Source organism: Gossypium arboreum, chromosome 1 (assembly GCF_025698485.1).
Source record: "Gossypium arboreum isolate Shixiya-1 chromosome 1, ASM2569848v2, whole genome shotgun sequence".
Classification (NCBI taxonomy): Eukaryota; Viridiplantae; Streptophyta; class Magnoliopsida; order Malvales; family Malvaceae; genus Gossypium; species Gossypium arboreum.
Window position 1 is genome coordinate 112,311,377 of NC_069070.1, and position 11,415 is coordinate 112,322,791.

At 33.5% G+C, this 11,415-nt stretch overlaps 1 protein-coding gene and 1 non-coding gene across 2 annotated transcripts; one reads left to right on the top strand and one right to left on the bottom strand.

Annotated features, from left to right (window-relative positions):
* Positions 1-258: 258 nt before the first annotated feature.
* LOC128280747 (uncharacterized) lies at positions 259-807 on the bottom strand. The gene has a single exon (XM_053019092.1). The coding sequence runs from the start codon at positions 805-807 to the stop codon at positions 259-261; it is 549 nt and encodes a 182-aa protein (XP_052875052.1).
* A 10,286-nt stretch (positions 808-11,093) lies between these two features.
* Positions 11,094-11,199, top strand: LOC128281664 (small nucleolar RNA R71). Its single transcript, XR_008271917.1, has one exon. It is a non-coding gene; the product is annotated as a small nucleolar RNA R71 (small nucleolar RNA).
* Positions 11,200-11,415: the final 216 nt, after the last annotated feature.

Genomic DNA, 11,415 nt, shown 5'->3' on the forward strand with positions numbered 1-11,415 from the left:
GTTTTAAATAAAGTAATTGTAATTTACTTTTATATTTTTAATAAAATGGAAATTATTTTAAATAAGGAAATATTTTGAATGTTTTTATATTATTTCATGTGATAATATAAAAGGTTGTTTTAAATAAAGTAATTATAATTTACTTTTATATTTTTAATAAAATAAAATTATTTTAAATAAAGCAATATTTTGAATATTTTATATTATTTCATGTAATAAAATATAAATAATATAACATATTGACAATTACAACAACTATCAACTATTACGATTTGGACATGATCTACTTGTATGGCCTGGGTTCCTACACCATCCACATAACTTCTGTTGATTGGTTGTTTCTCGGATATCCATATTGTTGCGTATTCTAGTCGAGCAAGGTCGACCCTTTGGTTTACGCCGCAACTCTCTATCATGTAACAGCTTAAACGGAGCAAGCGATACAGAGGGCCATTTATGCTCATCTGGGACCGGTGGGAATATGTGTCTCCACACGTTGTACATGTATTCCAATTTGTACATGTCGTCGACATAGCTCATGGGATCCAGACGAAGATTTTGACAAGCTGCAATTACATGAGCGCATGGATAATGAAGTGCGTCAAACCTCCCACAATCGCAAGTCCTATTTCTTAAGTGTACACGATATTGCCCGCCAGTAATACCTTGGTGCGGTTTGTCAAACTCTGTCACACGAAACCATAAGTTGTCTCGATCGTGACACACTGTGTGCATAGTGTTCGCCCGTGCCTTCGCCTTGTTAATTTCTTGCAATACCTTTACGCACCATACATGGCCTCCCTGCATTTGGCCTGCATAACTCGCTGCTCGTTTCGAAAATAGTGCCGCTAAACGAAAATATGTCTCTCGCACAACTGATGTTATCGGTAAATGACGTGTTCCTTTCAGAATAGAATTTATACATTCGGCTAGGTTTGAGGTCATGTGACCATATCGTAAGCCGCTGTCGTATGCTTGTGTCTACTGTTCGAAAGGTATATTACATAGCTAGTTATGGCCCTCTTCGTTAACCGAATGGAAAACTGCCAACATCTCATGAAAACGGTCCTTACTTATCTCATACCTTGACAATATAAGTTGATAGCGAAAATTACATACCACTTTTCCATTTAAAATAAATTCAATATTCCAAACGAAATTATATTAATAGAGATAAAGTTAAATACCCATGTTGGCCACTTGCCGTCGTTCACCTTTAGATGGATATTGCCTGTAGTAGTTGGAAGCAATGTGCCTTAGGCAATACCGATGGTGTGTGTGATGTCATGGGCTTCCCTGTCACTCAATTGCAGCTAGTATCCCAGTGCCTCGATCCGATATAACGCATATATTAGGTTGGGGGAAAACATGCATCCTTAACCTAGAAAGAAAGAAATCCCAATCATCAGCTGGCTCCTCTGGTGTTATTGCAAACGCAATTGGAAGGATTCTTCCACTACCATCCTGTGCGACTGCTAGCAATAGCCGATGGGTATATCTACTGTACATAAAGGTACTGTCAATTTGTACCAATGGCTTACAATATGCAAATGCGTATCGGCATTGATTAAAGCTCCAGAAGAGACGCTTAAATACTTCGTATCCACGGAGCAATCGGTCGTTGTAGTATGCAGGTTCTGTTTGAAGGTCTGTTATGCACCCTGGGATGTATCTCTCTAGCACTTGACACCACTGCCATATTTCATTATATGAAGCGTCTCACCCACTATGCATCTTCCCTAAAGCCTTCTGCTTAGCTATCCAAGCCTTGCGGTAAGAGGGCGTGTACCCCATTTGGTTACGAATATTGGCAATTAAGACCGCATCAAGCCCTAAGATCTCGCTTCACGTGGTAGTATTAAGCTAGCTAACATAGCTGAATCCATCTTGGGATGATCTTGTGAAATACCATCAACGGCACGTTAAATAATGTAACATTACATAATAACAAGATTATTCAAAACCTTAAATCATCAGACTGCAGACATGTATGTGGACCTTTATACTTTTTTATCTCCCACAACCCTGTCTTTTTCCTCAACGAGGCGTAGATTTTCCATGAACAACTTTCATCTTGCACTGCACACTTCCCCTCAAACTTATCGAATTTAGATTTAACCACGTGGTAGTTAACACCGTTATTGATGCTATGTTGTTTCAATGCACCAAGAAAACTATCCTTATTGGAAAACTCCTTACCAACTTCAAATTCACTCGAATCCAATAACGAACTTGTATGATCACGCGTTCTGTGTGGTAGATCTAGAAACTCTAATGCATCATCTGCAGATAAATCAACATTATACATGTGGGCTGGAGGCGAGTATGCCCTGAATCGTGGATCTTCTTCTGCATCTGAACCCTTTTCAACATCGTCAGGTTCAGTTGGAATAGGCTCCGGTTCAGAAAATAATCCAACTTCTGTACCATCACTACGGCTCTCGAGGTGGATCCACATCGGCTCATCATCTAACCCACCATCATCTGCGACGATGAGGTCCCTCACCGGTGGACGCCATGGGAGTACATCATCCTTCTTCGGGCGTTTCATAACGTCCCCAATTGGATGTAGATTGCCAAACACTATAAGTTGATGTCGTTCCCCAGTACGTATTTCCAGCATCAAACATCGACCCACCTAGGTGCATGTCCCATCCATTAATAGAGTGTCGTGCAGGGGTTGTGAATTCCATACCGCTACCAAAAACCGGCGGTTCCGTATTATGTAACCCACTAACGGAGTGTCGGGCAGGGGTTGTGTATTCCTCTCGAACAGTATCCGCAAATGTATCATTGGGCGATGCAAATTGTACATATAACTCAATATATGGTGCTCCACTAGCAAGATGAGTCTGCACTATTGCCTCTAAGCTACGAGCACCTTTGTTGTCGAATGAGTTATATGTTACTGGATCAATAGAAGCACAAAATCGATACCTAATAGACAACACTTTCATTGGCGTCGTTCTAAATATTTTACGCCTAATCTTTTTACGAAGTTCTGTTAAATCTATGTTCTGGTTAAAAACCAGTCGTATTGTATTCTCCGAAAAAAAAACAACACCGTTCTCGGTGTGATGAACCTCACCATCATAGTAAATAACAGCACTAATGCGTTCACTCATCTTTAATTTTTATCCTTCTTAGCCTCTCTATTTTTTTTTTGCTGTAAGTTATGCTACCGAGAACAAAATTTGGCTCATTTATAGCCCAAGTTATTTCGAAACCATCGTAGCAAAAAAGCGCCCACGGGAGCTTCTTTCAAGATTTTTGCTGAAAATGCATCCTGCTTGAAGCGTTTTTGACACTATTTATGCAGACACGTCTTCTCAAAATTATTTTTTCAGAGACCACTGTAGCAAAAGAGCATCCACGTGAGAGCTTCTTCCAGTAATTTTGCTGAAAATGCATCCTGCTTGAAGCGTTTTTACCACTATTTGCGCAGACACATCTTCTCAAAATTATTTTTTTAGAGATTACTGTAGCAAAAGAGCGTCCATATGGAAGCTTCTTTCAATACTTTTGCTGACAATGCATCTTGCTTGAAGCGTTTTTGACACTATTTGCGCATACACGTCTTCTCAAATTTATTTTTTCAGAGACTACTGTAGCAAAAGAGCGTCCACGTAGAAGCTTTTTTAGATTAACAAATAATTTAATTAAGTTACCCTAAACCCCAAACCCTAATTTATTTGATTTTTTTCTTAAATACCCTAAAACCCTAAACCCTAAAATCCTAATCTAATTTTTTTAAATTTATAATTAATTTACTCAAGTAACCCTAAACCCTAATTTATTTGATTTTTTTCCTTAAAAACCATAAACACTAAACCATAATCTAATTTTTAAAATTAGTAATTAATTTAATAATTAACAAACACTAAACCCTAATTTATTTAATTTTTTTCTTAAAACCTTAAAATTTAAAAACCCAAATTTTCCAAAACCCTAACCCTAATTGCAGAAAACCCTAATAAAATGACGGAACGCTTCAAGGAAGCGCTTTGCCTATGTGACGTAAAGCTACTCAAGGAAGCGTTTTACATTCACGTAGGCAAAGCACTTCCTTGAGGAAGCGTTTTCCTGCTTTTTCCCCTGGCAACACGCTGACGTGGACGCGTTTTATAAAAACTGGCCCATTCCGGTAAATAATTTCTGACCTGGCCCATTTCGGTAAATTTAATAAAAAATGAGCTTTTATTGGTAATTTGCCCGATGTAATTGTTAATAATTACTTATATAGGGCATGTTTGGTTAATAATAAGCTTAGTAAATCCCATTGAATTCAGTGTACTTGAAGCACTCCAATTACACTTCATTTTTAGGGAATGTAAAATTGAGTAATTATATAAATAAATTACAAATAATCATACTCAAATCTATTTGTTCTATTACTTTTTAAACACGCTTGTATATTGTTTAAGTCTAATAATTTTGATATAATAATAGTATTATAATTTTAGGATATATATTTTATTTTAAAAATATAATTATATGTTATTTTACTAACCTCATTTAAATGATATGGAAATTTTATTGACGAGAAATAATTTTTAATACAATTTGACTTACTAAATATTTAACTAAATGATATATTATTTATTTTACATGATTTATACTAATGTTAACAAAATTATATAGCATTAATTTTTAATTATATATAATTAGCCAAAGACTAACTAACGATTATAAGCGATTAATGTTTCATGTTAGAGAAGGAATAACTTAACACAAATATGGAGAGCTAGGGTAATTAAATACAATTACATAGGGTGCTAGGAATAGCTTAACATATTACATATGAAAATCGTTATTTATTTAAAGAATTTTCTTTTCAAATATTATTAATAATTTTTTGTGATAATTATTATTCTTTTTAGAACTTAAATTTATATAGCTGTGCAATTACAATTTATATTACCAAACATAACATACGAAATTACAATGCAGTTGTGCTCTGTCAGCCAAACATGTCTAGAGAATTAAAGTTTATTATCATTACAAAAGGGTATGATTACCACCTTAATAAGTACACTTTCATCCAATTACTCTATGGTGTCTAAACATATTATAGGGAATTTCCTTAAGGGTCTAGATGTTTCGAGTCTTTCTTTGTGTCCTTAGGTTTTGCTTTTTATTTCTTCGTGGAAGTTGTATTGATAATGGTTGTTAATCAAGGGGATAAACGTTGGAAAAAATTGGATTAGAAAGCAATTTTTTTTTAGGAACAACAAAAGTTTAAAATTTTTATAAAAATTGAACCTTATGATACTTATAGTAATAAACTCTGAAATTATATGTGACGCCAAAAAATCGACCAGGACGGTTTGACCCGAATTTCGAAGGTCACATTAACCACCAAAGTGACTGTTCGTTTAAACCACCACAAAGCACACCAATCGACCAATCACACTACGCATCATTCAGAGAATATTTAAAATCCTAAATCATGCTTCCGCTGCGCTACTCTGATCAACGAATCAACAAGAAGACTTGTAGAGGCCCAATTTAGCTTGGGCCCAAACAGAAACCAAATAAAAAAAAATACAAACCCAAACTAATCAACCCAAGCCCAAACCAATAACCCAGCCCAAAAAACCTAAAACTTTTCAGAAAGCCAGAAACCTTAGGATTTCTAGTGCTGCTCCTCCCTTCACAGGCACGTCGCTCGAGGCTCCTTGTCTTGAGGTCTGCCCTTTCTGCTGCCATTTCACCAAAATGGCAAGGGCTTGCTTCTCCCATTGTTGTTGACCACGCATTACCACTTGCAAAGAGAAAGAAATAAGGATAGTAGAAACAACAGAAACAACAAGAAAATTCAAAAAATATATATAGTAAATAGTGTGTAATGGCCATAAAAGCCATTGAAGCAGATTGTATTCGGACTGGATTTTTAAAAGAGAAATAAAAAACAAAAAAGGGATTGCAATAGTTTAAATAGAAGGCAGTTTTCCATTGTTGTTATTATCTTTTTTTTTTCCTTTTCGCATACATATATACAAAAATAAAAAAAGGGAATTTTTTTCACCTTTGTCGTTGTCGTCGGTGTGTCTTCTGGATTGAAAGGCCGCTGTACCCTTGAGGGTTTGCCTAAGGCTGTGCCGGAGAAAACAGGGATAAAAGGGCCTCTTTTTTGCGATCTCCGACCATCGGAGGCAGCTTTCTTCGTTGCCAATGACCGGTGGCCATGGTGGAGACTCGTAGGCGCCTGGGCCGAATGTGGGAAAAACCAAGAGAAAAAAGGGATAGATCTCGAATTTTTTTTAAAAACCCAAACAAAATGATTTTTTAAAGAATTTTTGGCTTATATAGGCAGGGTTAAACGAAGTCGTTTTGGCCGGTGCTCGTAAGTCCCAAAACAGCGTCATTTTGACGCTCAATCCGATTGCCTGACCTAAGTACCTTAGGATCCACGTGTTTTTGTGACTAGGGTATAATTGCTACCCTAGTCCTTCTACTTTTTAGGTGGTTTTCAATATAGTCCTGTTCTTTTTTTTTACCACTTAATTTTATTTTATTTTCATTTTGGTCCATGGGCCATTTTTGGGAAATAGACACCCGAAATGGCGGCGATTTGAAGCCGACTTGACGACCCGACCCAAACTGCACAAGATCCGCGTATTTTTGATGTGGGGGCTTATTTATTTCCCTAATCCTTTCACTTTTTAAATGTTTTCAATCTGGTCCTATTTTTGACCTTTTTTCTTTTTTCTTTCTAGAATTTTCCACTTAATTTTATCTTTTTTTCATTTCGGTCCTTCGATCAATTAGCCTCATGGAAAGATGCGCATAATAGGACAGGGAATATTTTCCCATTTGGCCCTTATTGTTTTTCACAAGTTGCATTTTAGTCCTTATTTTTTTTTTATTTTATATAGTTCATTCTTTGTATTTTCAACTTAATCATTCTTTCATTTAATTTCACATCTTTAGTTACCCTTTTACTTTTTATTCTTTGCATTTAAAATTTATATTGCTTATACCTTTTCGTCTTTTTTTTTTTTTATTTATCTATTTATACATTTTAAATGGCAATTATAATTCTCATTTATTTATTTATTTTGATATTATGATAAGTGATGTGACTATTGTTATTAATGCCATGAACTAATATTCCTATTATTGTTATAATTACATTATTATTATAGTATTTATCTATTTATTTGTTATTTATCATCTAATGTAGATGTTCTACCCACATGGCCATCTTATATTATTTCGCTATCACTATATCATGCATTATGTTTAAATATATTTTTTTGTTTTCGTACTATGCCCAAACATGTTAAATGCACATTGCTTTGAATGTTACATACATTTTACTCGATGCATAAAAAAAGGGAAAAATTTAAAACCAAGGCAATGTTTCATATTTGGATATTCGAGAAGTCGTGCCCTAACTTACGGGGTTCAAATTTTTCTTTGAACCTAGATAACCGAACATCCTTTTTAAAATTAAAAACACATGAGATTTAAATAGTAATTAAATAATGAGCAATATTATTTTTGAGGATTCGAGATGTCGTGTACTAACTTACAGAATATGACCTTTTTGTTTGGTTACCTCGAGATAAGAATGCCTTCTACATATATTTTAATTTATCTAAGTGATTTTAATTAAATAACATTATGCAAAGAGGGATTATGTTTTAAATTCTCTTCAAAATTTAAATTCTCAACACTAAGACATCAATTAATAAATTAGGTACCGATTTAAGGCGTTACGAGAATGCTGATCCTTCTTTGTGCGTAACCGACTCCCAAACCCATTTCCTAGATTTCATAGACCAAAAATCATTGTTTTAATAAATCAAACATTTTATTAAAAAGATCAAATTTTGAGATGATCCAATCACACCTAAATAAAAAGGATTGGTGGAGGCTCTATTTTCATTTAAAAAAATAAAAAGTCGATCTCAAAAAAGTTTTCTACAAGGCTAATTCGTAATTTAATATTTAATAGGCAATTACCTCGAAAACTTCAGTTAAACATACGTGCATGCAGTAGGGTATTTTTAAAAGTTTATATTTGTAGAGGCTTGGAAAACAGTTTTGTTTAAAAACATATAATTAGATTTAAAATGTAGTATAGTAAAATGTTGAAAAAAAAAACTCAAATTCACAATGTTTGGAAATAGTTTTGTAGAATTTATATGTATATATCTTGTTTAGGAAGATTCATTAAAACATCATGTTTCTCTTCATAAAATCATATCATTTAATTAGTTCACATGTCACCTACTATTTACATAATTTATCCAATTTTACATTTCATGCAAACTAAACTTATGATTAATTTCCAAATCACACATAAAACATACAAGACTTACCTCGATACCCAGTGACTTTTCATCATGCAGTTGCAAATTAGTCGAACAATTGCTCATACCATTCATCAAGCATTCGTAATCTACCATTCAATCATCTATCTGAAGTAGCGATAAAAGTTCCAAATAAAACCAATTAAAGAGTCCATAATGTCTAATTACAATCCAACGATTATTAAAAAGTCTAATTCTAAATCTCCACATTGCCTTCCTCAATTACCAACGTATAGCTTCGTTATGAATCACTTGGATGACTCACTTCCCTACCTCTTCACAACCTAAACCACTGCAATGGTATAAAAGAGTAGGTGAGCTTATGAAAGCTCAGTGAGTGCTCAAACATCTACAAATAAACACACTATTCAAGTTAAGTGAAATAGGCATGCTTAAACGATTCTTTTTTATCACAACTCATATAAGATAATAGTTCACACGAATTAAACAGTTCACATAGAATAGGTAGTTCGCATAAAATAACAATTCATATGAAATAACAGTTCATGCATAATAACAATTCATTCAATATAATAGTTCATACAATATAACAGTTCATTCAATATAATAATTCATTCACACCACATCGTAACTCATATATCTCAAATAATGATAAATTGACATTTTTGTGATTATGAAACATATAAGAGACTTTACCACCACACATTGGATAAACAAATCTCCTTATAGCACCTCACTTTTGGACTCAAAGAGCTCTATGCTATATTTGATATAAGTGTAGCATGAATGCTTACACTCTTCAACACACTCGACTCATAGTGCCTTACACTGTCTCCATTGAATGGAGCTATGCTCGACATTCCCTTATCTCTCTAACGCTATCTCTGGGTACAATGCTTATCGCAATAATGAGGGTGAGTACTCAAAATCCTATGGCATGCCAACTATATCCAATGATTCCATAAGGTTACAATGCCAAAATATCTCTTTAACACATTCAAAATATTCAGTAAAATATGGCTCACAGTTAAGCAGAGCTCACACGTTATAACACAGTTCGCAATTCACAATTCGTAATAGAGCATGGTTCGCAAATAATATAACTTTTATGCATTATATATTGCACTACATAACACAGTTCACATATCGTTCATGACATAGCTCACATAAATCATTGTTCATATATTTTATTTAGCATAGGGCATGCAATAGCTTAGCTTACATACAATACAACTCAGAATCTCAAAATATACAGTTTGGCAAATTAATATAGTTCGCCATATTAATACAAATCACTAAATTAACACAGTTCGCAATAATAATATAATTCACCAAGTTAACATGGTTCACAATATAACACATTACACAAATATAATTGGCTCACACCTAGTATTTCACGATAATATAATTTTGCACTAAATCAAAGCTTGTATTACCATAGAGCTCATAATTCACATATTGGTTTATGCATGCATAAATGTACATTATCAGTAAAATTCATATGTTATAAGAGTTCACATTATATATATTTTTATTAGTTTGCAAGCATTACAAAACCCATATACATATATATATATATATATATTATATAATCAAAACCCACGCATATATATTATATATATACACAAACCTTTTTAGTACATTAGCTCACCTTTAATATTATGCTCTCACACACACACACACATGCAATAATTAAATGCACTATTCACATACACTTATCACATCAAGTACATGGTTTACAGCTATAGCTTGCCTATTTTATTCCAATAACTACATGTACATTTTAAATTCATGCATTTTTCTCATTAAAATCGCACAGCATGCATACCCTACACTCAAACAAAATTGCAATGGTTTGCACAGGAGAAATCAAGGTTCATATATTAATTAAGCTGGTGATTTGCATATGTTACCTTAGCCTGCGTATTGGAGTTTAAATGTAGTATATTAGACCACTCACCTTAACAACCATTACTTCAACTATCATACTTAAGTAAGCTTTAATTTGCCTTTGTCCATGCTTGTGGAGGCTCCCAAATGAATTGGAACTTTTCATACGTATAAAACACATTACAAAGGCATTACTAATAACAACAAACACCATTAAATTATTCTAAAATCATATATCAAAGCCTCTTAACATCTATACCAAAAACTTAACTAATTTTTCTGAAATAGGTGTTTAACCACTCAAATCTCACTTCTAAGCTTAGATTTCAACTTCATACATCCTAACTATCATCTAATTACATATTTAGACCATCAATTTCATCAAATTTCACCAATTTAATTTTTTCAAAAAAATCAAGCTTATGTGATCTTTTAAAAGGGGAAAACATTCTATTTGCTTAAATTCATTAAGGATTTGTTAAATTAAGATCAAATACCTTTTAATTAGATCAAATGAGTTAGGAATCAAATTATTTTGTCGAAATATAAGGTTTCCTCACTCGAGTATTGTAACTAAACCTTAATTAAGTTTCTAAACATCTTATTTAACCTATTATTACAAATATAAACCTCAATTTTATCTAATCTCACGAATTTTTAATTTTTAGAAAATTAAGCTTGTATGAACACACAAAAAAGGGAAATTTGAAATTCATTAAAATTGGATATTGATCTATCAAATTGAGTTATGTATAGCGTTCAATTGGCCACTAACAGGAGCTCATCACTATGTTTTCTATCAGTTCATACGCATCTTTGTATGTTTTGCTCATTAAAGTTTCTTATGTGGCTCCAACTAGTCTTGAACGTGTGTGCACATCCAATTTGTTGTAGAACATTTGTTGTCTCAGCCACTTAGGTAACCTATTATGTGCGCATCTCTGTATTACCATTTTAAAATGCTCCCAAGCTTCGTGAAAGCTCTCTCTTTCTAACTGTTTAAATTTTGTGATATCTCTTCTCAGTTGGACCGTCTTGCTAATAGAGAAAACCTTTTATGGAAATTTCCCTACAAGTTCATCCCATGTCGTGATAGATCCTGATGCCTGTGAATCTAACCAAGAAAAAGTATTATCAATTAAGAAGCAGGGGAACAACTGAAAAGGAATAGTGTCATAGATGACCCCATTATATTTAAATGTATCACGAAGCTGAAGGAACCATTTTAAATGCTGATTTGGGT

What these genes read in the sequence shown, in the direction of transcription:
- LOC128280747 (XM_053019092.1), bottom strand. Translation starts at nt 807, where the DNA reads ATGCAGGGAGGCCATGTATGGTGCGTAAAGGTATTGCAAGAAATTAAC.